Source organism: Taeniopygia guttata, chromosome 6, assembly GCF_048771995.1.
Source record: "Taeniopygia guttata chromosome 6, bTaeGut7.mat, whole genome shotgun sequence".
Taxonomy (NCBI): Eukaryota; Metazoa; Chordata; class Aves; order Passeriformes; family Estrildidae; genus Taeniopygia; species Taeniopygia guttata.
In genome coordinates, this window is record NC_133031.1 from 4253165 (window position 1) to 4280266 (window position 27102).

The window sequence follows — 27102 nt, forward strand, 5'->3', positions numbered from 1 at the left end:
TCCCTGTCGGAACCCCGGCCTGGTTCAGGGGCTCTGTGTGGTGGAAAAGTCTCTCCTCCAACCCGTGCTTCCAAAGAAAACTCAGCAGTCTCTGTTGTCTGGTCTCAAGGCAGTTTATTGCAAGTTAACTAAAAGATTTTCTTCTCGGGCTGCTGTGGTTTGCTCACAGCTCAGGCAGAGGCACACACACACCCTGACATCCTCTCTGACTCCCGACTGCTTCTTCTCTCCCCGCCCAGGGCTGCTGCTGTCTTTTATATGGTACATTACGTGTTACATGTTTATAGTTTTTCCCCAATGCCTGTTACCTATATGAAATGGTGCCTTTCTACTCTAAACCAATCTGTGAGTGCCAACATCACCAAGAACATGGAGGTAAGGAGGAAGAAAGAGGAGGAACAGGACTGGCCTACATTCCTCCATCTTAAAACTTCTGATCCTCATGTACAAAACCAACACCCCCCTGTACAGGTGTTAAAACCCCCTTGTACAATACTAAAAAATTCTTCCCACTACTTTGTAACTACTTCTACTATAATATCTAAACTTTTGTGACTTCTTGTTCTTCCTGCAAAGTTGGTAAATTGTTCCATGGTTCAAACCCAAAATCACAGCTGTTTCCAGCTGCCTGCCAGGGTCTCAAATGCTTCTGACCAGGGCTTGGAACCTCCAAAAATGTCTGAGGGACATTTTGAGTTCCAACAGGTCCCCATCCTCAGGCTGCTGCTCCCAGAGCCCTTTCCCAGCGCTTCCAGCTGGGATGGCTGGGAGATGGCAGCACACGGTGATGGAACATGCTGCCACTTAGGGAAAGCAGCTCCTGGGGGGAATTTGGGGTCAGAACAGCACAGGGCAAGAGCCACGTGTGGGAAAATGTCCCTGGAGCTCACAGCTGAGCGGGGAGATCACTCAGGGCTGACATTCCCATATGGATCCATGGAGCTGCTGCTGGCCCGGGCCCAGCTCACTCTGGAGTTACTCCTGCTCAAGGTTCCCTTTACAGCAAACTGGAATGGGGGCCTTTTCAATATTTGACTTTTCCCACTGCTTTGTCACCCTTCCTGATTTTCCAGAGCCGCTTTCGTCATGTCAAGAGTTTCTCGCTGATGGTTCCGTCACCTCCAAGCTCTGCATCCAAAGGCAGGACACGAGAATGGAAAATTGGGCTCTACCTCAAATCCTGCTGCCCAAACACCCCCATCACAGCCAGGCTGCTCTTGGAGCTGATCCAAAATAAATTTGGAGGGTGCTGAGGAGGAGCAGCCTTTAGTGGCATTGCCTTCCCAAGATAACCATCAGTTGTCAGCCAATTTTGGCACGGGGCACGACAGCGAGGAGCAGGAAGCTTTTTAGATCGGTCATGGATGAGATGCTGAGCATTTTCCAGGAGCATTTCTGTCTGGGAATAGCCAGTGGGAGGCTGAATGGATTTGTGGCTGGCCAGGTGGCTGCCACAGCTGTGCTGTGCTGCTGGATGCCACCCCCTGCCACTGCTGCCATCAGGGGCAGAAGGGGTGGCAGGGCTTTGTTCCATGGCTGCAGAGGGGAAATGCTCTGGGGAATGAGTTTTCCTGAAAGGTGGAAGCATTTTTATTATTGATTTACAACTATCTAAATTTTTAAATATATATTTTTTAAAATGTATTTTTAATATATATATGTATATATACACACATTCATATATATTTATACATATATTTGTACATACATATAATATATATGTATATATATGTGTGTGTTTATAAATGTGTAATAAAAATGTATAAAATGTATTAAAATGTGTAATAATAAATGCCTATTAAAAAAACCACAGAGACAGTTCAGGAAAGTCTTTGCCTAGATTTGTAATAATATCAAGTGATGGGATATGACAAAAAAGGAAGTATTTACAATGCAATCTTCTGTTTACAAGTCTGGCAGAAAGTGACTTTTTTTTTTTTTTAATGGAGTTATGGCAAAACTCTCAGTTTTTCTTCACATTCACCATTTTTCACCACTCACCCCGTGCTGAGTGGGAGGGAGGATACAGCCTTAAGAACCACAAACGCAGAGTGGGAAATTCTTCTGGGATAGCAGACAGGGAGAAAAAACCCAGCAGGAATTCAGGCGGAGATGTTGAGAGCATCTAAATTTGGATGCTGGATTTTTGCAGCCCCAACAGGTCCTGCTTGTGCAGTTTATTTTTTCCCCCCTCTTTATTAAAAAGAAAACTCTTTGCAGTCCATGGTTGGAGTGTCCAGCTGTGGAAGTGCCTGCAAAGGGGAGAGTTAATAATATTTATCTAAAACATGCCAGAGCCCACGTGCAGTCTGGGGGATTGGGCTGGATAAAAGCAGAATGAAATCCCTGCTATGCTGGGAGTCGCTGGAGGGGCTTTTTATTTTTTTTTTTTTGTTTTCCCACCAGTCTCTGATGCTCTGGAGCAGTTGTGGTGAGAGCATGGATGTGATATAGATGTGAATGCTAGCCTTGTAGCCAAAGTAATATCTTTAGCTTCCTCATTTTCCTTAAGGAAAATGACATCCTGCTTGCAACATTTGGGGGGATTATTTTAATTTATATTAATGGGGAAGAAGTTGAACCTGTGGGACCATTTCCAGAGCAGTGTCATAAGCAGCAGTGAGGGAAAAAAAATGTCAAGAAGAAAGAGGAAGATACAAGGAAATATTTCCAGGTTATTGCTTCAAGAAAAAGTATTTAATGTGGGATATCACAGTATTTTATATAATTATAGAATGGTTTGGGTTGGAAGGAACCTTCAAGCTCATCCCATGCCATGGACAGGGACAGCTTCCACTATCCCAGGTGCTCCAAGCCCTGTCCAGGGACACTTGGACACTTCCAGGGATCCCTGACCCCCAGCTCTCCCTGCCTGGCTGCAGAGCAGAGGGGCTCTGTGAACTCTTGACATTTCACAAGCAGAAAATCCTAGATTTGGGGGATTGGAATCATTTCCTCTGACTTGCTGCAGGTGCAGTGTCATTGTGCCGGAAAGTTTGATGGATTGGAATTAATATCAGACAGGGAATTCAACCCAGTTTCCCCCATGGGGTTAGAACTGGATGATCTTTAAGGTCTCCATTCCAACCCAAACCATTCTGGGGTTCTATGGAATTGCCTGAGCTGCATCACCCAGAGCTTTTCGTGTTCCAGAGGAGCAGTGGATTCTTGCACACTTCAGCAGCTACAGGGTGTGTAGCACACACAGCTCACACATCCTCACACTGCTCCTGCCCCAAGCCAATCCCAAATAATCCTGTGGCAGCAAAAAATCCTGTGACAAGCTCAGAAGGAGCTCAGCACACCGCCTGCTCCATGGCATCATCTCCAAAGGGACTGGGAAAGCTGATTGTTTAATACAAATATCTTTGTTCCCATTTAGGTACTTAGTCTGTGGTGAGAAGGCTCATATCTGTTAGTAAATTAGACACTGAGGAGGTGACACAGTTTATTAAATTACCCAGCAAAACAGGGACTAAAATGATCACCGAAGAAGGAAACAGCACAAAATTAATCCTTCCTTTTTGTGGAGCCTTAAAATGCCCTCCCACTGAAATCTTCTGTGTCCATAAGGCAGCTCCATGCCCTGGGAAGCTGCCATGAAACTTCAGCTGATGTTAAGAGATTGGGGGGAAATATAGGTTCAGACCTCTGCCACTATTGAAGGAAGTCACAAATATAAGAATAATTTCTTTTTTAACACGGTGGGGATTCCTGCCTTCCTCCAGGGCTGTGACCTCGAGTCCACTCTGCTGCTGCTGCTGCTGGCGAGACTCTGCTTGCAAAAGAGAGCTTGAAAGAGAATGGTGGGGGTTGCAGAGGCGGAGTAAAAGGCAGGGTATTGATTTTATAAAAACGCAGCATCACCTTTGATACCCTGTTAAAGTTACACCAAGGGAGAGCTGGCACGGCTTCCAGCGGGGTAATTCCGGCCTGAGTAATGCCAGCGTGCCTGGGGCTGGCAGAACGAGCGAGCTGGGACCAGAAACGATGCCCTGGCTTCACTAGCTGGCATATTTCACATATCTGCTGGCTCTGCCTGAAGTCGAGGGGTTATTTCCAGCAGCACTTCGCGTTTCGCCTGCCCTGAACGTGCAGAATCGCGGCTGGGGATGTTCCCCCTCCGCCGGGAGGCGTGGGGAGGGACGGGCTCCATCCTTCAGGACATTCTGGGATCCTTTCCTTATGGATGGCATCGTGCCCTTTCCTTGGATAAACTCCCGGGGCCTCACTGGGCAGCCTTTAAAGCTAAAAACGTGCGCTAATAAAAGGCACCAAGAATGGGGGGCTGTAAGGATCTTCCCAGCACTTGGAGGAGCTGCCCGGGCTCCAACCACCGCATCCTCAGCAATTACTGCCACTGTCGGTGGGTTTATCCCTGAAAAACGGGACTGGCGGGAGCTCAGCCTGTGGGTGATGCTGGGGCGGGGAGGAGCCGCTGCCTGGGTCAGCTCCGGGACTTCCCTCTGTGCCTCTTGGGCTGCGACACACAGAAATTCCCCTGCTGGCCTGGCCTGGGCTCAGGCTGCGTCTCCCTCTGCTTGCCCCGAGCAGCTGCTGGGTTTTCCTGCTCCTGGCCGGGCTCTCGAGCATCCCGGTGGTCACAGAGGGGACCGGGATGTCGCTGCTCCTGTGCCCTGGGGATGCGCAGTGTCCCTGTCCCTCTGCTTCCACCTGCTCCTCCTGCTGGTCCTGGGCTTCCAGCCGCTCCTCCTGCTGGTCCTGGGCTTCCAGCTTCTCCTCCTGCTGGTCCTGGGCTTCCAGCCGCTCCTCCTGCTGGTCCTGGGCTTCCACCTGCCCCTCCTGCTGGTCCTGGGCTTCCAGCTGCTCCTCCTGCTGGTCCTGGGCTTCCAGCCGCTCCTCCTGCTGGTCCTGGGCTTCCACCTGCCCTTCCTGCTGGTCCTGGGCTTCCAGACACCCTTCCTGCTGGTCCTGGGCTTCCAGCTGCCCTTCCTGCTGGCCCTGGGCTTCCACCTGCCCCTCCTGTTGGTCCTGGGCTTCCACCTGCCCTTCCTGCTGGTCCTGGGCTTCCACCTGCCCTTCCTGCTGGTCCTGGGCTTCCACCTGCCCTTCCTGATGGTCCTGGGCTTCCACCTGCCCTTCCTGCTGGTCCTGAGCTTCCAGCCACCCTTCCTGCTGGTCCTGGACTTCCAGCTGCTCCTCCTGCTGGTCCTGGGCTTCCACCTGCCCTTCCTGCTGGTCCTGGGCTTCCAGCTGCTCCTCCTGCTGGTCCTGGGCTTCCAGCTGCTCCTCCTGCTGGTCCTGGGCTTCCAGCTGCCCCTCCTGCTGGTCCTGGGCTTCCACCTGCCCCTCCTGTTGGTCCTGGGCTTCCACCTGCCCTTCCTGCTGGTCCTGGGCTTCCACCTGCCCTTCCTGCTGGTCCTGGGCTTCCAGCCGCTCCTCCTGCTGGTCCTGGGCTTCCACCTGCCCTTCCTGCTGGTCCTGGGCTTCCACCTGCCCTTCCTGCTGGTCCTGGGCTTCCAGCCGCTCCTCCTGCTGGTCCTGGGCTTCCAGCTGCTCCTCCTGCTGGCCCTGGGCTTCCACCTGCCCCTCCTGCTGGTCCTGGGCTTCCACCTGCCCTTCCTGCTGGTCCTGGGCTTCCAGCCGCTCCTCCTGCTGGTCCTGGGCTTCCACCTGCTCCTCCTGCTGGTCCTGGGCTTCCAGCTGCTGGTTGTGAAATGGGGATGCTCCTTGGTCTCTGAGCTGTCAGTGAGCTCATGGAGTTGAGTGTGTGGCTGCTCTTAGTGCCATCGACACATTACACATAAAAATATATCGATGTAGCCTTTAATCTAGACCCAAAGTAGATTACTGAGCATGTTTTAGCGATGTGTTTCCCCTTCTGGGCCTCCCAAGCAGCCCAAGGCAGCTGGGATATTAATAATGACCATGTGTTGCTCATACACTCCAACCCCAGAGTGCCAGGGTGGGGAGGCAGCCTGGGACCTGCTTCTGCTCTTCTCTGCTCCAGAGACTGGATTTCCTTTAAGTGAAAGCTCTTCTCCAAAGGGAATCATAGCCCAGTGTCTCCAGTTGGGGTCCAGTAAGGTGGTCAGAGTGTGGGGCTGAGGGCAAGGCCGTAGCTGGTGGTTTAATTCACAGAAAATACATAATTATCCTTAAGTCACACCATCCTTGGAGTTTCCTCTCTGTGCTGCAAAAACAACTCAAACCAGAAGTGGTGGTCCTGGGGTAAAACCATGGAATGACACAGTCCCAATTAAAAGAAATTTATCTGGTTTTCAAGAACCTCTTTGGGGAAAGTTGCATCCTTCTTCTGCTGCACGTGAGGTTGTTGTAGGACAAAAAAACCTGTATTTTGGAGCAGTCAGGCAGCTGCTGCTTGATGGAGATCCCTCTGCTTTCCTCATGCAGGAAGATCAGAGGTTTGGGAATGGCAGCAGCTTGGCCAACACAAGTTGGATCTGAAACTGCCTCAGGTGATGGGAAAAGGGATCCTCCTTTCCTGACAGAGGACTCTCACACCCCCAATTACATCTATAAATGGAAAATAAAGAATTTCATTGATAAGAAAACACAAAACTGTCACAGGTAATCACGTTTTGAGAAAAGAGTTCTATCACATAAAAAAACTTGGATGAAAATGATGGTTGTACAGCTGAAATTGTTAATTGAATAATGCAAACTCATTCTGTCTCATTCCCAGGGAAGTGTTTTTATCCACAGATTGAGATACTCTTCACCCTAATTTTGTTCCTACACAAATTAATACTTTCCTGGGAAAAACATAAAGTCATAAAATCAGTGATGAAAAATAATAACCAGCCCACTGCCCTACACACACACACAAAAGAAAACGCCGAGAACTGCCAAATGACAAAAATGAATGAAGATTTGAAGCATCTCAGAAGTAATTAAAACACACCAGGAAACGAACAAACTTTAAAATGAACAAACTACCTAAAGCTGCTCCTTTCTGTGGAGCAAAGGGTTCTCAAGTCTATAGCTACATACACAAATAGAAAATCAGGAACTGTATTGATAAGAGACTTTTTTTTCCTTCCCTACCAAAGAGGTTAAAAAAACCCTCACCTCCAAAAATCTTAATTTCCTTAAAAATAGAGATTAGGGAGTTTCCACTCTACCACGAACTCTCCAGTGTGGAGGAAGCAGCTACAACTCCAACTATTCTGTGACTCCAAGACCTGGTTATCTTGAACTATCTTAAAGTTTGTTTAACTTAATTAAAAGCTTCATTAAAACCTCAATTGCAAAACATGCCAGGATGAATATCTGTGCTCGACACCTATGTGGGATGAAGGTTTCCCATTCCCAAGGGATTTGCTCATCTTCATCTTCCTCAAAGCCAGCTGAAGCTGCTCTGCTCTATTCCCAGGTGTGAGGGATCCTCGTTTTCCTGCTCCTGAGGCCCAGGGCAGGCATCAGGTGAGGATGGAGGGTGGTTCCTGCATTTCCTGTCTCTACCCCAGCTGCATGTGCCCCATCCAGGTGTTTCCCACCCTGGGCCTTTCTCTTTCCATCTGGCTGCTTGTCAGACATTCCTTCTCACTGCTGATGCTTTTCTCCTACCCATTCACAGCACTTTGACAGGAGGAATCCAGGAATGGCCTTCCAGGCTGAGTTCGTGTCCCTGGGGCAGGTTTAGAGTGCCAGATTTAGAGGAGACAGGCAGAGATCCCTCCTCAGGAGCTGTGTTTGATCCTGAGGTGAACTGCCCCTTTTCCTTGGTCTTTTCCTTCCTTGATGACTTCTTCCCTCCCTTGGCTGAAAATAGATGTTATTCCCGTTTTGGGCTGGAATTTTCTCTGTCTTGCCAGTGATTTTGGCTCTGGTCTTCTCCAGTTGTGACTGTCAGGGGTCGGCCACCACCATTCTGACTAAAGCTCAGGGACTTGGGGGAACAGCGTCACTCCCACCTAAGAGCTCACCCATCCCCTTTCCATCCCCCAAATGCTTCCCAGCTGGTTGTACGGATCCATTCCTACAGGATGGACGCAGCGACCAGGCCCAGAGCAGCACCATCAGCTGAGCAATTCTTTATTTGCGTAGCCTGCAGAAAATCACAGACTGGTCTCAATAAACCACGGCCACAAGGAGTACTGAGACCACTGGGCGCCCTCGGTGGACTCCTGGATCACCATCAACACCCCGATGCCCGCGGCGCGTCCCTGTGCGGCTCCCTGGGGATGCTGCGGCGGTTTGGGGCGGGTGTCGGTGCCGGGGCAGCGGCAGCCCCGGAGCAGGCGGCGGAACAACGAGCGGCGGAACAGCGAGCGGCGGCGCGGCGGCTCCGGCTCCCCGCGGCCGGCCGGGGCAGCGCCGGGCAGCAGCCCCGGGGGCCGAGTCTGCGTCTCCCGCTCCCTGAACAGCCGGACCGGGGAAATCCGCCGCTTGCGGGCCGGCAGCTCGGTCTGGACGTCTCGATCCACGCGTTGGGCGGCGCACGGCCGCTCCGGTGTCTCGGGCTCTGTCTGGGTGTGCTGGTGGACCAAAAGCGGTTCTGTCTCGGTCGGGGCAGGGGTGGAGGGTGTGGAGGGCACTGTGGAGGAGCTGTCCGGTGTCAGCTTGCCCGAGCAGGCCGCGCAGCTCCTCAGGCGCCGGCACTGCCCGCGGGCCGCGGTGTTGGCGGGCGGCGGCAGCGGCACGGGGCTGGGCACGGCGGAGCGCTGCCCCCGCGGCAGCCGGGCCAGGCTGGGCCGGCTCCTGGAGCTCTGCTGGATGCAGGAATGCCGTGAGGAGCTGTCCCCAAGGGCGGCTGGAGCCGGGCTCTGGGGCAGCTCTACCTGGAGGCGAGAGGAGAAAGAGACGCGGGAGGTGTGGGATGGAGGCGGCTGCCTCGCCCCATGCCCGCCTGTTCCTCCGGCCTCATCCTTCAGCAGGTGCCTCTTGGATGGCCGAGGGCCGAACTGGCCCTTCTCCATGGGCATCTCCACGGCAGCTCTCCCGGGGAGCTGCGCTGCCGGAGGGCACGGCCCGGCATGCTCCTTCCACAGCCCTGGCAGCCGCAGTGCCACGCGGGGCCCGCTGCCAGCACGGGGCGTCTCCGTGTCACATTGGCCCCGGTGTCACATCGGCCCCGGTGTCACATCGGCCCCGGTGTCACAATGGTCACAATGCGAGCCCCCTGTGTGACACAGCCCCGGGCTTTGCCGCGGGGGCACGGGGCGTTCCGCTGCCGCGGGCTCTGTGCCCATGGGGATCGCACCGCCTCCCCCGGGCGCTCCCGGTGCTGTCGGAGCATCCCCGGGCTGCCGGAGCATCCCCGGGCCGTGCCCGAGCTCCCTGCGAGGGGCCGCGCTGGCCCCAAAGCGCGGCCCTGCCGCACACCAGGTGGCGCTCTCTGCCCGCCAATAAAGCCCAATGCACTTTTTATTAATAATTGTTAATTAGTTCCCCCTCCCCCCGCCAAGGACTGCCCGACCCCCTGGCCGCAGGGATGCTTCCAGGCTGAGGATGGGACAGCTCCGAGCCCGGAGCTTTTCAGCCGCACGTGAAAGGCTGGAGGCGCAGACACGAGGGTGCAAAAACACCCCACCACCTCCTTAAAAGACAGAGACGCTGCTAATTGATTTTTCAACCCTTAATTCAATACTCGTTGTCTTCCAGCTCAGATGCTTTGCCCTCTCCTTGCCCTGCCCCACCAGACCAGGGGTCTGTCCCTACAGGCGTGGCACAAGTTTCCATGGGTTGGGAGGTGGACACTGAGTGGTTCCTGGGCGCCCTGAGTGCCTGAAGCCTGGCTGTGGGGGCTGGGAAAAACCCCCTCCCCTTTTTTTTTTTTTTTTTTTGCCTGCAGCAAGGGGCTTCTGAAATCCCTCCTTGGAAACAAGAGTGGTTTGGGAGGGAAATGTGATAGGGGAGCTGATGGTGCCCTTTGCCAGCCAGCATTAAAAATTCATGTGCATGATGGGCTCTTCCAAATAAGTCCAGGAAGGATGAGTTCCTCCCTCCCCGGGCAAGCTGGCAGAGCACTCCGGCTGCCTCATCTCTCAGGTGCCACCAGCGCCCCGGTGTCTGTGCCTGGGGACGGGCTCTGCTGCCTCAGGGCATGGCGTGCAGCCTGGGATGAGGGACACCGCGAGTCTGGAAAGCTGCGTGTCCCACAGGATGGTGTGCTGGGGGGTGACCTGGAGGGCAGGGAGCAGGGAACCTGGTGGGGAGGGTGTGGAGTCCTGGATGGGGAGGGATGCTGAGTGGGATGTGCGGTGCCATGAGGTACACGGGATAATCTGGGCAGGGAAGGATGGAGAGAGGCGTGCGAGGTGCCAAGGGGGGTACCCAGGAGGGACCAACGGGGGAGTGCTGAGGGTAGCGCAGCCTGGAACGTGGGGTGAGGAGAGAGGTGGGATGCTGAGCTCCTTGTGGGGCGGGATGGGGTGCAGAGCCCCCGGGGGGACAGGCTGGGACGCTGAGTGCCGGGGATGCTGAGTGCCGGGGATGCTGAGCTGCCGGGGGCCGGGCCGGGCGGGCCGAGGGGCGGCTCCACGTGGCTCATTAGCAGGAGGCAATTTAATATTTATGAAGTGTTCTTGTTTGAATCCCAAGTCTTCGGCTCCAGTTACAAGGAGCTGCGTCACCCTGCGATCACATGGTAATTGTTGCTATTTCCAGGATCCCAGCCTCGCAGAGTGGCACAAGAGCTCTTTCCCCTTTTCTCGTCCTTTTCCCTCGCTGGCCGCTGTTTTCGGGCGGGTTTTGCCGGCCCCCGGGCGGGCGGGCGGGCGCGGGGCGATGCCGGGGCCGCTGCCCTGAGCCGGGGCGGGCGCAGCCGCTCCCCGCCCTGCCCCTGCCCCTGCCCGGAGCCGCTCCGTGAGAGCGGGACCGGCCCGCCGGCCCCAAAATGACCGAGCTGGAAGGGGACTTCACCAAGCTGCTGCTGCTGAAGGAGGAGCGGATCAAGGAGCTGGAGCGGCGCCTGGGCGAGAAAGATGAGGAGATCCAGGAGCTGCGGCGGCGGCTGCACAAATGCCAGTCCGTGCTGCCGGCCCCCAGCCCGCACATCGGGCCCCGCACCACCCGGGCGCAGGGCATCTCCGCCGAGCCGCAGACCTACCGCTCCTTCCACGACCTCCGCCAGGCTTTCCGCAAGTTCACCAAGGCCGAGAGGTAGGGATGGATGGCACGCACCCCTTTATCCCCGCTCCCGAGCGGGGTGGCCGGGACACCGCCTTCCCCTGGCACGGAGATGCCCGGGGCGTGGAGCGGCTCCGAGCCGCCGGGAAGGAGCCCTGCGGGGGATCGGACAGCCCGGACCTCCCTCCCTGCCTCCCTCCCCGGCTTCTCTCTTCCCTTCCCCGCCGCGGCTCCCGGGGGATGCTCGGCCGGAGCGCGGGGGGGCGGCGGAGCCTCCCCGGCGCTGGGAAAAGTTTGCGGCGGGGCCGGGAAGTTGTTGGGTGGCTGCTGGAGAGCCGCCAGCACCCCCGGTACCCCCGTTCCCGAGGCAGGTGCTACCCCTCGCCCCGACCCCCTCCTTCCCCCACGCCATTCTCCCCAAAAACGAGCGCACGCTGCTCCAGCCGCGCTTTGCCTCCGGTTATCCCGGCGGGGCTCGCTGATCCTGAAGGGTTTTTTCCACATTTATGATTCTATTTCCCTGTGCTGCTGTCGGGCACCCACGGAGAGGTTTTTTGGGGGGGAGCATGGGGTCTGCATCACTCAACCCGCGGTCTTGGGGGTTGTCCTTCTTCCAGACATGAGGGAAAATTGGGGAGCGTGGTGCTGTGCTGGCTGCTGGGGAGATGTTGTGTGTGACCACAGGGGTGACCCTGCTTGGGCAGAAGCTGTGGCTGGTGCTTCCCGAGCAGGGCACGGTCCCCGTGTCCCCTGTGCAGATTTGTTTCAGCAGAGCCGTTCCCGACGGGATCTACGTGTGGGTGTGAATGCACAGCTCTCCCCAAATGTGCCCCGACCAAACTCCAGCCCTTTCCTCCTCTCTGTGCCCCTTGTTAACGAGACTATTGCTCAAACGAGGAGCACTTGGCTTTGGGCTAATTCAGTATTATTCCTTTCTCTGCCTGTGGTGCTTTAATAAAGCAAACTGCTGTGCCCAGGGAGGTGTGTGAGTGCGAGCTGAGCGTGTCCATTTGTCCTTCCCTGGGGCAGCACATCCCTGTGCACCAAGGCAGAGGCTGGGTCTTGTGGATGGAGGAGAAACCACGTCCAACTTTTCCTTTTGCTGCTGGTTTTTTTTGGAGGCAGTGATCATCCCGAGCCTCAGGAAGGTGACAGTGACTTGGCACCTGTGGTGAGGGCAGGGACCCAGTGTCCCCACCCTGAGTAATCACTTACTTAGATGTTGTTAAACCTGCTCACAGCTCCAGTGAGGTTTAGTCCTGGCCTGAGGCTTCCCCGTGCTGTTCCCAGTTTGGGCTGGCAGGCCAGCTGCAGGAAAAGCTGTGCCCATGTGATGCAGTGAAGGTCGTTTGCCCCATCCTGCATCATTCCCATCATCCTCAGACGATGTTTCAGCGGGCAGGAAAAACTCCTGGTGGGGTCTGCGGGCACTTCCAGGCTGGAACTCCATCCCCTGGCATCCCCCATGCCTCAGCCTCGCTCGTGGTAGCCATGACAATGGTAACCAAGCCAGTCTGGGATTGCTTTGGGGTTTTAATTCTTAATTCTTCCTTTAATTCTGCTTAATTCTTCTCCTGTCTTGTTGCTGGGAGAGCGGCGGGCGGCTCCATGGTGTGCTGAGCGCGCTGCACCCACAACCTCCCATTTTCCCCATTTTTCCCCCAAATCCCTCCCCACCACGGGCTGGATGGAGGTGTTTTTTCAATGGGTGGTGTGTGGGTCCTCGATGCAGCTCCAGGGCGCTGTCCTGGGCTCAGGGAGGCCAGGGCTGTGCTGCACAGGCTGTGCCAAGAGCCTGACGAGCTTTCCCCCTCCTGATGCCGGCTGCAGGCAGGGATGGCTCTGGCTGGTGCCAGCTCCCCTCAGTGTCCCCGGGGCTTGCTCTGCCTCTGGCATCTCAGAACTGCTGCCAGCACTCGGCTGATTTATTTATGGGGCAGCTCATGTACCTCCAACAGGCTCCTGCCTCTGCCCCAGCGACAGCAGCAGCTCCCAGCTCTCATCCCTCATCCCTGGGAGGCTGAGGATGGGGAGCTCCTCTTTTCCAAAAGCCACAGACAAACTTCCAGACCATAAAACCCCCAAGGGGATGTTCAGGCCTGTCTGTTTCCAGTTTTTTAAAAAACTTTTTTAACCTCCAAGCACTTTTCCACCTCTGAGGATGAAGATGTAGTAATTGACAATATAATTGGATTTGTTTATTGCGTGTAATACACACCGACGCGTAAAACTGTCAAGGAGTTGAAAGCAGCAAACTATGGGATGACAGGAGCTCACACAGGGATAAATCCCAGCTGAAAGTGGAGAATGCAGTTGGTTTAAATCTGTTGTGCCTCTTGTAATGCATCCCTATCATGTGCAGCAAGGGCAGAGTTGAGAAGGCTTGCAGAGATCCAAAGAATGGGGATGTGTAAACAGAAAGGTGGCGAAGGATGCGTTATCTTTGCTCTGGAAGTGTGCTTTTATGCTGTTGTGCCTTCTGATAACATAGAAATATAAATTTTAATGGCAGAAAACATTGCTGTGTAGCCGGCCAGGTGCACAGAGCTATCCATGTATCTATAGCCAATCTGTAAATTAGATTTTCTTTCAAAATAGCTGCTTTCTGTGCCTGTCTTCAAAATAATTCCTTCCTGTTGTTCCTTGATCTGTTCCTACCAGCAGAGATTTGAGTTGAGAGCAGAGCTGCACTTCTTGTAAATGATTCCCTCATTTATTTATGGTCAGTGAGTTTTGATTCACTTTCAGCCCCAGCCAGTGAGTGTTTTGGATCTCACGAGGCCTCGGGGCTGTCTGATCCAGCACCTGCCAGTCCCTTATGGCAACACAAAGAAGGAAAAACAGTTTGTCCCCGTTTTTCCTGGCAGGGTGGGAGCCATCCATGGATAATGCAGCAATCCAGACACTTTGCTAAACTGATGCCCAGTTGCTAAGCAAAAGCACTGCAGATGATCAATGATGCAAAAAAGTAAATGCTGAGGTGTGGCAAAGCCAGGACTAAGGGCTGGATCAGCCCTGCCTGTCCCTGCACCCAGAGGTGCTCTGTGCCCTGGGAGAGATGGACCTGAGCCCTAATCCCACCTCCAGATCATCCTCCCAGGAAATTCCAGCTGCTGCCTGCCTTAATTCTGAGGTGCAGTGTCTAATTCCAGCTAAATCCTGCTTATTTGGGGTGAGAAACCTCCTTCAAACCACAAAATGACTTTGGGAACTCTGGAATATTTTCGGAATAGCAACTGAATCTTTGCTGAAGCCCTGTCCCTGCAGGCAATTCCATGTTTTGTGTGTGGTTGTATCCTCAGCTCCCCAAATCCAGCTCGGGCAGTGCCATCCCTGGGTTTTTCCATGCCTGTTTCAGTCTGACACAGTGCTGTAGGCTCAGCCTCAGCCATCACCATTTAAGACAGATGACTTTCCCCACTCTGTTCCTGATAATTTACCCATCCTTCTTGGCTCCCTAACTTTTTCTGCAACTTTTTAATGGATTTTCCTCCCTTTTTAACTTTATTTCAGGAAGCATTTGCCACAAGATGGCAGTGGGGTCTAACATTTAAGGCGAGGTATTGGGGTGTATTGTGGTTTCAGCCTCCCAGTCCCGGACCAGTCCTGCTGCCTGTGGTTTTCCAGGTAAAATCAGGCAGGAATCCTTGTTTCTCCTGCTTCCACCTCCCCTGAGGTGTTGGGGGATACTTTGCTGAGGGCGTGTGTTCACCCAAGGTGTTTAAACACAGGATTAAAGGCTTTGGGTGGTACTGGGGATAGAGGATTGGAGTGGATCCTCTTGACTTCATGCAGCAAAAGCATAAAGGGATTGTTCATTACTGGGACAAGCTGGTGCTTGCTGGTGGCCATGGCAGGACCAATCCATCTCTGGGGTTTGGGTATTGCTCAGACGAGGACCAGCCATGCCTGGGGTAAAAACTGGGCAGCCTGGGAGGTTTTCAGTCCAAAACTCAAGGCCAAGTCACCTTTAAAGCTGGACTGGGACTGCAGAGATGTCCTGCACAGCCCTGTAATTCTCCATCACTTCTACCCTGCTATAACACTTTTGTCTCACATCTCCACCACCCTGGAGCTGCTGTGCTGATGGCCTCCAGCCCCCTGAGCATGGCAAGGGGGATGTTCCCCTTCCCTGGAGCCGTGTCCTTCCCCCCTCAGCCCCTTTCTGGGAAGCGAGCTGCCCGCCTGCGTTAATTTAGCCATGATCTCATCAGCTGCCAGCCACTAAAGCGATATCGATCCTGCCTGCGCTCAGCCTGCCCCTGAAAAACAACCCAGCTGCTTCCCCACTACCTGGAACCACCCTCCCTCAGGGCCTGGCAGCCTGGAAAAGGAGCTTTTGCCTCATTTTTTTTCAGGGGGTGACCTGCTGCCTGCGTGTGACACTTCAGCCTTTAAGCTGAGGAAGGACAGTTTGGGACTGTCCTCCTGAAATGTGTGACACCACTCACAGCTGTGTTCAAACAGGGAGCTTTAGCTGGATCTCAGGCTGCTGTTTCTCTCTGTCAGGATCAGCATCGCTTTGTAAAGCTCAGAGGAAGGGTAGCAGTGATTTTTGCCATTAATTACAATTCTAAAAACGCCTCTCTTCCTCATTTACCCGTCCCCAATCCGGTCCCACCCGCTCCTGATGCGCTGCAACAGCAAATTCCTTGGATGCTTCATCCCTGGGTGATCCCCACCAAAGATCAGAAGGATTTTATTAGCTGGAATTATACTGGCAGAGGAGGAATTGACACTGTCCTCATTGCTTGTTGTGTTGGGAGAGCGTGGCTGCTCCAAGGGAAGGAAATACAGAGAGAAGTTTGAGAGAAGAATTTAAGAAGTTGCTTAAATTTGGGGAGAGCTGGAAAATATTCCAAAGAGAGTGGTGGAGGTGGGAGATGGACTCTTTGCTTGGTCCTCTCTGCTCATTTGGATGCAGCAACTTGTGGCATGAAGCAGTGGAGGGAAGATGTGGGGGACAAAGTGAGTTGTCACTGCAGGGAGAGGTGTGACATCAGCCCCTCGAGAAGTCCAAGGTCAGACAAATAAGCACAGAAGGGTTTTAGAAAGGGAGGGAAGCAAATGTTTATGGTTAATCAATGGAAATAATTTCCTGTCTTTTAATTTTTAATGGGCTGAACTCACTGCTCCCCCCCCCTTTCCCTGGGCATCACTTCCCTTTGGTTTACAGGAGACTTGAAAATCGAGCCAGGATGGGGGGAAATTTGGCTCCCAAAGGGCATCAAATGGTGCCTTTCCACTGGGTACAGCCTGGCGTCTGTCTGTCTGTCTGTCTGTCTGTCTGTCTGTCTGTCACCAGCAGCCCTGGTCACCCAATCCTCCGTTTCCATCGTATCCCTTCTGTGCTTCCTCATGGGCCAGGGCAGCACAGCAAGAGCAGCTAAACCCAGCTTGCCCTTCCAAAAACAGTACAAAACAGGTATTCATTTATATACAAACATCTGAAATATAAAAAAAAAATCCGATTAATTTACATATAAACGTGTGAAATAAAAAAAAAAAAATATTTGACGCGATCACCGGTCCTGGTGAAGAAAGGAAGGGCAAAGATTGGCAGGATTTTTTTTTTTTTTTAACTATAAAAATTATCATTTTTCTGCTTGGTTTGGGATGCAAACTTGGAATCTTTGCTGTGTGTTTCTCAGGTCTGCCCTGAGGAAGGGCACACTCTTGCCAAGGGAATGAGGCAGTGCCCATCCCTGGCTGACGCAGGCTCCGTCCCAGCGGCGTCATCCCAAATTCTTCCTTCAGCCTATTTTTAAATGCCTCAAGTCAGGAGGTTTTTGGAGCCTCCCTTGGGGCACCAAACCACAGGCCCAGAGATTTCAGGGCAGCTGCCAGATCTCCATGTCCCCCCACCTTCCCTCTGCCTGGAGCTCTGCTTCCCAGTCCCTGAAAACCTGCTTACATGTGGGCTCTAAACCTCAGCTGTGCTCCCAGGCAAGGCCACCAAAAACTGATTTTCCCTCCTGGATCTTTGGTATGAGTGGATTTATAAAAATACAAAGAGCTGGGAGCTGGGATTGTGTTGTTTTTCTGCAGCAGCTTGTGGACCTCTCTTGGTTTGGAGGAGAAAAAGGTTCCTGTGTCCCTCTTGCTGCTGCTTTTTTAAAAGTGGCCTGTGGATGTGGTAGTGTAAAACTGCTTGGCCTCACTCACTCTTCATTTGGCCTCTTTTATACTTTCTGTCAGGTTTTTTTAAAGTCACTTTTTTCAGACTTTTTGTATCACTTTTGTCAGAAACGTTCTGTCATTTTTGTCACTCTCGTCCCTCAGGATGAACAAGGTAATTCTCCAGCAAAGATCCTCCTGGGTGATGAAATCTTAGCAGAGTAAAATGGGATAGAAAGGACTAAAATAAAACTTGGAGGGCCTCTTTCCTAATGAGAAACTTCAGGAAAAAGCCTGCCCAAGGTTTCCACCTGGTTGTGGAGCTGCTGCAGGTCCTGGAAGATCTCTGAGCTTTGGCAAGGGGCTTCCTGAAGAGCTTTCCCCTCTGCCATGACCTCCTGAGTGGAAAAGATGAGTGGAAATCTCTTTTTTTTTTTTTTTGTTTTGTTTTTTTTTCCAAAGAGATTTTTTTCTGTGTCCTGCTCATGGGTGTTCTCAGACCATTTTTGTTCCATTAGTAATTAAACCCTGCTGTCACAAATGAGGCAGAAGATGCTAGAAAAGGAAGGAGGAAGGCAGAGCTCAGGCCCATGGGTGGTGGCAGGAGCTGGGATGATCCTGGGGATCCACAAGGATAAAGGATTGAGATAATTTTACATTTCAAATTCCAGTTTTTGGATTTAATTCATGCTGGGTGCTGAGCCTGAGTGTTGTGGGAATTGCTACAGGAGAGGGGGAAAAGCTCTGCAGTAATGGGATCAAATCTCTTCCATTTGGCTCAAAGGAGTGTAAATAGATTTGGCAGTGATTTTCTTGGTGATTCCTGGTTTTGAAGTATTTTAGGTGTAAAATGGGGTGAAAACATCCACCTCGTGGTGGTAAATTAATGACAGGTGGGGTGATGGAAACAGCAGCTACAGGGGGAGAAAACAAACAATTATTTAATATAAAATACCCAGAAAGAAACTGTGCAGGTGGGAAACAGGTTCAGGAGAAATATCTTAATATTTGGGGTTTCTGGCATGAAGTTTGCACTAAAGGAGGCTGTGATTGATTGATTGATTGATTGATTGATTGATTGCAGCAAGCACAGCAGGATGGGAATTTTGAGTTGTTTTCATTTGCATTTTACTCTTTCTTGGGACTTTCTATAAAACCCTCCCAGGTAAAAATCACCACCAGAATTTTAAGTGACCAATTAGTATAAAAATTCTGCTTTAAAAAAAAAAAAAAATCTATTGACCTGTTTGTGGATCAGATCCTAAATCTCAGAATTCCACTTTCCATTTTTGTATCTGCACTGTGTTGCCAATATTTAACTTTTTTTAGCGCTTTAATCCATCAATCTCTGAGGAGCTGGCTCTGTATTATTTTTCCTGTGGTGTGTGGAAGTGGGAAGGAAAACTGGGAATAATTCCTTGAGACCCCAAAGAACTACACCCAAATCCTCTGAATGGCTCAACATAGCATTTTGATGCTTGCCATTATTAAGCCAAAATTCAACTTTTAAGGCCTGGAATTGGTGGGAATAGCAGGAAGCAGTCCCTTAAAAATCCCTTAAAAATGCATCCCAAAGGTGGCTTCCAGCTTGGCTGTTTGTAAGGGATCCCAGAAGTGACTGGAGCAGGGAAAGCTGCAGGGAGAGACACCTGGGCAGTTGCTACACTTCCTAAAAATGGATCTTAAAAAAAAAAAAAAAAATCAGGAAGCTGGAAGGAATAAATGCATCCATTGTCCCCTCTTGCTCCAGCCCATTTTGTTTTTTGGATCAAAAGAAAATAAATCTCTGCTTGCAGAAGTACAGAAAGGTTCTGAAGGTTTGGAAAGGCAGAGGGGAGAAAATCTGGGAAGGAGCTCTCTGGAAAGGTGGGAAAAACACCAGAAAGTTGCTTCATCTGGGAAAATTTATATAAAATTTAAATTTTTCTATTTATTTAAACACCAGGGCTGTACCTCCAAAGTGGTTTTGCTTCCCATCTGTCAGCCCACCCAAACCAGTCAGGGATTCTACTTTTTCTGCATTTGATGTTTACTCTTTTCACAAAGCCTTGGTGGCATTTCTGATGCCATTTCAACCTGCATGGAGGCAGGAGAAAAATCCCCAAATCAGCTCTTAGAGAGAATATTTTCATGGAATGGCACTGAGAGTGTATTTTGTCAATAGACAGCAGCCCCCTCCTCAGATACTTTATTTCTGTCTGCTCTGTAGTTCAGAAAAGAACTGTTTGGTGTTTAAAAAAATAAAATACTAAAATGAAAGCAGCATAAAAAGCGGTGATTGTGGGTTGGTTTTGTTCTTCCCCCCATCGATTTTCATGCTGCTTTATGAAATCTGTGTCAAGTAAAGGGTGAAGTCTCTGCCTTCCCTTTCATCCCATAATGCAAGGCTGGGCTCTCCCTGCCAGGAGCACGTTCTTCACTTTGATCTGCAGGTTTATAATTTATAATCCCATGTCCCATCCAGGGAAAAGGCTGCAATGCCTGTTGGGAAGCACACACCAGAGCAGTTGCTCTGCCCTGCAGAAACCCTGACACTTTAAATATCCTTCCCCACATTTCTCAGCTCTGCTGGGGCAGAGAGACTTGAAGCCGGGTTGAAATTTATCCCTCCCTCTAAAATAATCACCTGAATAAAAAGAATTTCAAAGTGGTTTATCTTTTGATAGGAGAATGCTCGTGGCAACTTCGACCAGAATCTTGTTCTTCTGTGGGAAGATGCTGGAAAAATACAGGTTGAGCTGGTGTGGGTATTATGAATATTAATTTTTTTTACTCCGTTATTCCATATGTTTGGAGGCAGAAAAGCAAAAAAGAAGGTGGAAGTGGTGCTGTAGATCAACTGAAGGCTGGTTTTAGGGAAATTTTGGGGTCTGATTTATCTCTCCTGAGTGTGTGCAGTCAAATCCATCCTAAAGCATCACTTGCAGAGACCATTTGATTTTGGGACAGTTGTGTCTCACACTTCTAGTTCCTGCTGCTGCTGCTCATTGTTTCGTGCACCTTTTTGGCTGGCTTAACCCTAAATTGTAATTTCCACTCTGAGATTAAAAACAGGTACAGCTGATTCCCATCTTTTATGTTGGGCTGCTTGATGTCTGTTTTGGGGAGCCTCCTTCTCCTTCTCCTTCTCCTTCTCCTTCTCCTTCTCCTTCTCCTTCTCCTTCTCCTTCTCCTTCTCCTTCTCCTTCTCCTTCTCCTTCTCCTTCTCCTTCTCCTTCTCCTTCTCCTTCTCCTTCTCCTTCTCCTTCTCCTTCTCCTTCTCCTTCTCCTTCTCCTTCTCCTTCTCCTTCTCCTTCTCCTTCTCCTTCTCCTCCTTCTCCTTCTCCTTCTCCTTCTCCTTCTCCTTCTCCTTCTCCTTCTCCTTCTCCTTCTCCTTCTCCTTCTCCTTCTCCTTCTCCTTCTCCTTCTCCTTCTCCTTCTCATTCTCATTCTCATTCTCATTCTTCTCCTTCATTTTGCTGCCAAATATTCAGTAGCTAAAAATCAACTCTCTTTTAAAAGCTTTCAACCAAATGGGAAACACAAGGGGAAACTTCCCATGGAATGATGTCACGAATCTTCCCCAGCCAGCATTTCTGTGGTGGCTCCTGCCCAGGCAGAGATGAAAAGTCCCCTGGAGCTGGTTTCCCCCCCAGTGACTCCTTTCCTGACCCTGCTCCAGCCTGTGATTCCCTGGGAACTGGAAGCAGCAGCTCCTTGCGTGGGTGTTGTGCTCATGGTGCTCACAGGGAGCTGATAAATCCCTGCAGCCCTGTTCCAGCCCACAGTGTAACCCTGACTTGGGGAAGGGGATTTCAAATTGCATTTTTGGAGCCCTTCTGGCGGGGCTGGGAGATGCTGAGTGGCACAGGAGGATTGGGAAGTGCTCCAGCTCCTGAGTGGGAATCCCAGGGGGTCAGCAGGGATGGCTTTGCTCATCCTGCCCCGTTTCCACTGCTGCGTTTCTGTCATTATAAAATGACATATAATAAAATCCTCCCTTCCATCCCGGCTCCCAGCCCTGCCCCACGAGCTGCAGGGGAGATTAATTGCCCTAATTGCTCTGCCTTCCCTGTTGCTTCCACATTTCCAGCCTGGATCTGTCTCAGCTCCCGGCCCAGCTGCTCCTCCTGCCCTGGCTCTTTGCTGTCCTTCCCACGCTTCTCCCAAGCATTTTTCCCTCACTTTTAACCCTTCCTGTGCCAGGATAACATCCCCTGGAGCTGGAGATGCTCCCAAGGAGCTCGAGTTTGTGACTCAGCCACTTCACAGCAGCCTTTTTTGACTTTTTTTTTTTTTAATTGCACGGCTGCAAATGCCTTTTTCAGCCCAGTTTGGAGGTGCTTTAATAAAACTTGCTAAGCTCATTCCACGAGATCTGTTTTCCATAGTGGCATTGTTGTCTGCCTTAATTTTTCCAGCAGTTAAATGGAGGCTGGAACATCCCAAAGGATGTGCAGGGTTTGATGTCAGGCTGACACAATTACCTGGGAGATTTCATTTACCTGCTAAAATCCTGGTGGAGTGTTTGCTTTCCTCTGGCTCTCCAAAATGTATTTTATTTAAAATTCCAGAACTCAGTGACCCTCTGGACCACCTTTTATTGAAAATTAAAAACCCCAGTGTGCAAAGACCTGAACCACTCTATTTTCCAGTATTTTGGCTGTCCATATTTATGACCTGCTCTAGTTTTTATCTGTTCAGGTGCTGACCCATAAGATAAGTTTTTATCTAGGGATTTGCCCAATATTTTCCTTCCTAAGGCAGCTGTGGCCATCAGTTTACTGCCCCATCATGTGACTCTTCCTGTCTGTCCCCTTCAACTAACGGGAATGAAGTGGGACTTGGGCAATTGCAGTGTGATGTTGATGACCTGGAGCTTTTTCTTTCCAGGCCATGCTGCCTTGGCCAAGCTGTGTTAACACTTCCATTTAATGATACAAAATTCCTCTGTATTTTGTTTTATTATTTTATTTTATTTTGTTTTATTTTATTTTATTTTATTTTATTTTATTTTATTTTATTTTATTTTATTTTATTTTATTTTATTTTATTTTATTTTATTTTATTTTATTTTATTTTATTTTATTTTATTTTATTTTGTTTTATTTTATTTTATTTTATTTTATTTTATTTTATTTTATTTTATTTTATTTTATTTTATTTTATTTTATTTTATTTTATTTTATTTTATTTTAATCAGTCTGAGCTGCCTGGCCCTGGGAACAGGGGTGGTTTTTGGCCTGGAGAGCACTAGGATTGCCATGAGTCTCTTGCTGAGGACATGAGGATGTTCTGGTGAGGTTTCTTCAGCTCTTTTCTCTCCGCTGGTCCCATCCCAAGCACTTCTCTCCCCAGTCCACATCCTAAGGGGCAGATTTAAGGAGCAGGATTTGAGGGAAAAGCTGAGGTGCTGTTTCAGGCTGCTCCTGCTCACAGCAAAAGCTGCTTGAGCCTGCTATTTCCCTAATGAAACCATGGAGGGAATGATTTCCCAGTGTGGGGGAAGCATTTTGCACTGACATTATCTCAGTTTAGCCTTCAGACCCGACATGAGGCTAATGGGATAATTACAGCTCAGTTCGGCGTGCTCAGGCATCGCTTTCATTACAAATGCTCCTGGAGAAGGGAAATGTCATCCCATTACTGGCTGATCTTTAAAACCTCGAGGTCCTCGCTCACTTTTGCCTTCCCAAATCCACTTTCCACTCGTACACATCCCCAGCCATACCCAGGCTAGTGACTGTGGTTATCAGGCTGATAAAGCAGACCTGGAGACTCAAAGAAATGAGAATTTACTGGTCTCCAACCAATAAAAGTGTCCTGGAGGTTAATCACAGATTTGTCTTTTTAAGTGGGCTTCTCATTCAGGAGCACTGGAGGGAAAATCAGGTTGGAAATGAGGAGTTGTGCAGGTTTTTGGGGACTTGGAGCTTTGGCATCTCTGCAGGAAGATCAAGCCCTGTGTGGAATTTTATTGCTCTCCACAACCCCCTGACAGGAGGGGCAGCCAGGAGGTTCAGGTTCTGCTCCTGGGGAATGGGACAGGATGAAGAAATGACCTGAGGTTGCTCCAGAGGGCGTTTTGATGGCATATCAGGGGAAATTCCTTCACCAAGAGAGTGGTCAGACTTGGAAGGGGCTGCTCAGGGGAGTGATGGAGTCACAGCCCTGGTGGCCAAGAAGGCCAGTGGCTCCTGGCCTGGATCAGGAATGCTGTGGCCAGCAGGAGCAGGGAGGTCATTCTGCCCCTGTACTCGGCACTGGGGAGGGCACACCTCGAGTGCTGTGTCCAGCTCTGGCCCCTCAGTTTGGGAAGGACGTTGAGACGCTGGAGCGCGTCCAGAGGAGGCACCGAGGCTGGAGAGGGGCTGGGAACACAAACCCTGTGAGGAATGGCTGAGGGAGCTGGGGGTGCTCAACCTGGAGCAAAGGAGACTCAGGGGTGACCTTGTCACTCTCTACAGCTCCCTGAAAGGTGGCTGTGCTCAGCTGGGGTTGGTCTCCTTCTCCAGGCAGCACTGGGAGAACCAGAGGACACAGTGTTAAGCTGCACCAAGGGAATATAGGTTGGATATCAGGAGAAAGTATTTTACAGAAAGGATGATGAAGTTCTGGAATGGCTGCCCAGGGAGGTGGTGGAGTCACCATCCCTGGATGTGTTAAAAACAGACTGGATGTAGCACTGGGTGCCAGGGTTTGGTTGAGGTGCTGGGGCTGGGTTGGACTCAGTGATCTTGGAGGTCTCTTCCAACCCAACCCAGAGATTCTATGAATTCTGTGAATTCTGTGATTCTCTGAGTGTTCCAAAACTGTGGATGTGGCATTTGGGGACATGGGTTGGAGGTGTCCTTGACAGTGCTGGGGAATGCTTGGACTCGATCTCAGAGGGGTTTGCCAACCTTTAGGATCCTCTGTGGACCATGAACCACCCAGCCCTAAAATCCCTGGCCTGATGGTAAAAGAACTGTCAAATCTGGGCTATTTTTCCTGCTTTTTTTTTTTTTTCAATGCAAACCTCTCCCTAATTTTTCCAGTTCAAGAAAAGAAAGGGTTTGGTACCATGTGGGAGAGCCAGGGCTGGACTGGGTCTGGTCAGAGCAGTAATGGAAATTCAGTGTAAAGCTGAGCTGACAGATGGATTTTATGCCACCTCCCTCCTGGCCATGGCTTCTGGGAGGGAAGGGAGATCTGGGAGAAAAGAACAGCTTTAATGCTGGAATATTTCAGCTTTATCTTCCGTGTGGCTAGAAATATTTGATACTTAAGGCAGCAACAGAGCCATGTCTTGGGGTAAAACCCTGAGAAAATTCAGGGGACTGTGGGAAATAGATTTATAGAAAATTCTTAAAGTTTAATAGAAGGTTCACATAGTGTGTATTTGTATATAAATTTTGAGATAACAAATATTGACGTAGAAATGTTATAGAATAAGATAGATATGGTTAAGAGAGAAATAGAATTAGAAATAAGTTTTGAAGGATGGTTTTGTAAAAAAGAGTAGATATTTTAGAGAAATAGAACTATGAAAAATGTGTTGTAGTAAGACCCACGAGGAGTAACTTCAGATGATTAGTTTTTGAAGCGTTTACAACATAGTGTGGCAAAAACTAAGCTAAAAAATAATAAGCTAAAAAACACTTATAGTGTATTGTAATTAGAAAATAGTTGACCTCTGACTGTGATGATGTGAATTATAACATCTGTATTGTCTCACCCTTCTTGTGAATCTGAAAATGGAATAAAACTTTTTAAAACACCATCTCTGAGTCAGAAAAAAGCATAAGCCAGCAGGGGGACACCCTCAGCTTAATGCTGGGAAGTGGTTAAAAAAAACAAACCTCCCAAAAACTGAAGCCAGGGAATGGAGGGAGGGAAAAGCTGCAGAGCCCCCTGGCTTTCCTGGGAATGAAAAAACGCTTTCAGCTCTGCCTCCCCAGCCTGTGCCCTGCTGAAGGGCCCCACAGAGCAGAGATCTTTCTGCAGGAGGTTTCAATAAGGGCTGTGCACAGCGGTGCTGCCCTGTGGGTAACCACAGCACCCTCCAGGAGCTGCCCATGGAGCCAGCTGGGGGAGGCTGAAAGGCTGCCCTGTTCCCACTCCAGCCTTTTATCGGGAAGGATTCCTGGGGGGAAGCTGCCAAACCCCCAAACCCAGCGGGGAGGTGGGGAGAAGCTTCTCCTGTGTGCTGGCACGCAGGGCTTGGCTGTGGAAAATGTCCTGGCACCGCTCTGTGGGGCTGGAGGGGACCTGGGGTGACAGCAGAGGCTGCAGAGGGGGAAGATTTGGGGGTAAACCCAAAAAAATCCGGGTGGTTTGGGGGTTTTAGAGCATAAATCTGCCCAGCTGGGCTGGTGATGGGCACTGCTGACCTGCAGCTGCAGGTGGAGATGTGGGTGAGCCTTTCCCAGGGGTTTTGTGCACCTGGATATTTGTCCTTGTTCAAAATAGGTGCCTCATTTTTCAGATGGATTCACCCATCTTCGAGTTCTTGTAAAGCCTTTTGCTGCGCCTCCAAAAATGCCACTTAATAGTGAGCATTTAATCAATTATAATGTCGCTGTAATGTAAAGTAAGATTTTTATTCTATTTTTTTTTTCCATAAGCCCCTTCTGTCCTTGACAAATACCAGCTCCCAGGCATTTGTTTACCTCCTTCAACACCTTCTCCAGCTGCATCCTTTGCCATAGGGGGGATTTTAGCACTGTAAAAAAGCAGTTCAGCCTCAGCCACCAGGAGTTACAGCCCCTTCTTGGCCTCTGGCTGTATCTTGTCCTTTGAGTTCATGGTTTCCTATTTACACACTGGGCAAACTTCACCCTTGTTGGGTTTTTTAGTTTTTATGGGGCAGCTGAGGAGTGTTTTAAAAGATTTTATTCTGTTATTAGTCTCGATGAATAGTGGGACACAAGAAGAGCACTGTTCTATCAGAAGCTAACCTATTTCCTGGTTACAATACTTATAAATGTTTTTTGTCTTATTAGCTTTTGCTGCACAGTGTTGCTATTACTTCTAACACCGATCACTTATTTTTTTTTTTTTTTTTTGCTGTGGTCTTGCTATAATGCATCTTTAACAGTTTTAATTTTCTAAAATACTTAGTCTTTTTGCAAGGCTATATTTTGAAACTTGTTTCTAGTTTAGTCTCTGTCTCAACAATGTTATCTCTATTCTAAAGATGAAGCGACTGAGGTGTTTTAAAAGATTTTATTCTATTATTAATCTTAATAAATGGTAAAACACAAAAGATATAGAACAACACCGTTCTATCAAAAGCTAACTTATTTCTTTATAAATATTTTTTAGCTTATTAACTTTTACCACACGCTATCACTATTACTTCTAACACTGATCACTTAATATTTTTTACATAATTGTACTAAGATACATCTTTCATAATTTTAATTTTCTAAAATATTTAATGTTTTTACAAAACTATATTTTAAACTTGTTAAAACTTTTTCTTAGCTCAATCTCTCTCTCAACAATGTTACCTCTATTCTATCACGCCCCTAAATCAGCACACCTTATCTTAGTGATCACACACAAATATACAAAACTATATAAACCTTCTATTAAGTTTTAAAAGTTGTTGTCAATCCATTTAAACATCTCAATCAAATGTTAAACCTTTAACATCTATTAAGTTTTAAAAGTTCTTCCCACATCCATTTCCCCCACACCCTCTGGTTTCTGTGGGGCCGTTTCTTCCCACCAAAGCAGAGGATGGAGGTGGAGAGGCTCTCCCAGCAGGAGGAGAGCTCCAGCCTGGCTTTTCTGGGGTGGGCACAGGTGACACCCCCATTTTTTGGGGGTCCCAATGCCCATTTTATGGCTGTAGGGTCCTTCCCTACCTAAACCCAGCGCTCACCCAGCCAGGAGAGTAAATCATGGCAGAGATTACAGGGGAGCAATGCCTGTGCCTTGCACTCTTCTCCTTTCCAGCACATT

The 27102-nt window shown here is 49.9% G+C and overlaps 3 protein-coding genes across 3 annotated transcripts in view; 1 reads left to right on the forward strand and 2 right to left on the reverse strand.

Moving 5' to 3' along the window:
* Nucleotides 1–4344: 4344 nt before the first annotated feature.
* On the reverse strand, nucleotides 4345–7521 carry LOC121470164 (uncharacterized). Its single transcript, XM_072931412.1, has 2 exons — nucleotides 7447–7521; nucleotides 4345–5703 (listed from the first exon to the last, which is right to left on the reverse strand). The coding sequence occupies exons 1-2, from the start codon at nucleotides 7519–7521 to the stop codon at nucleotides 4345–4347; spliced, it is 1434 nt and encodes a 477-aa protein (XP_072787513.1).
* Nucleotides 7522–8003: 482 nt separating this feature from the next.
* LOC100226079 (uncharacterized) lies at nucleotides 8004–9018 on the reverse strand. Its single transcript, XM_032749263.3, has 2 exons — nucleotides 8766–9018; nucleotides 8004–8693 (listed from the first exon to the last, which is right to left on the reverse strand). Exons 1-2 carry the CDS (start codon nucleotides 8907–8909, stop codon nucleotides 8043–8045), a joined length of 795 nt encoding a protein of 264 aa, XP_032605154.3. The 5' UTR covers nucleotides 8910–9018; the 3' UTR covers nucleotides 8004–8042.
* A 1509-nt stretch (nucleotides 9019–10527) lies between these two features.
* The window catches only part of PRKG1 (protein kinase cGMP-dependent 1), a 371522-nt gene continuing 354947 nt past the window's right edge, over nucleotides 10528–27102 (forward strand). The window contains exon 1 of the mRNA XM_030275746.4: nucleotides 10528–11088. Within this exon, the coding sequence (XP_030131606.1) occupies nucleotides 10823–11088 (266 nt within the window). The 5' untranslated portion in view covers nucleotides 10528–10822. The remainder of the gene's footprint in view (nucleotides 11089–27102) is intronic.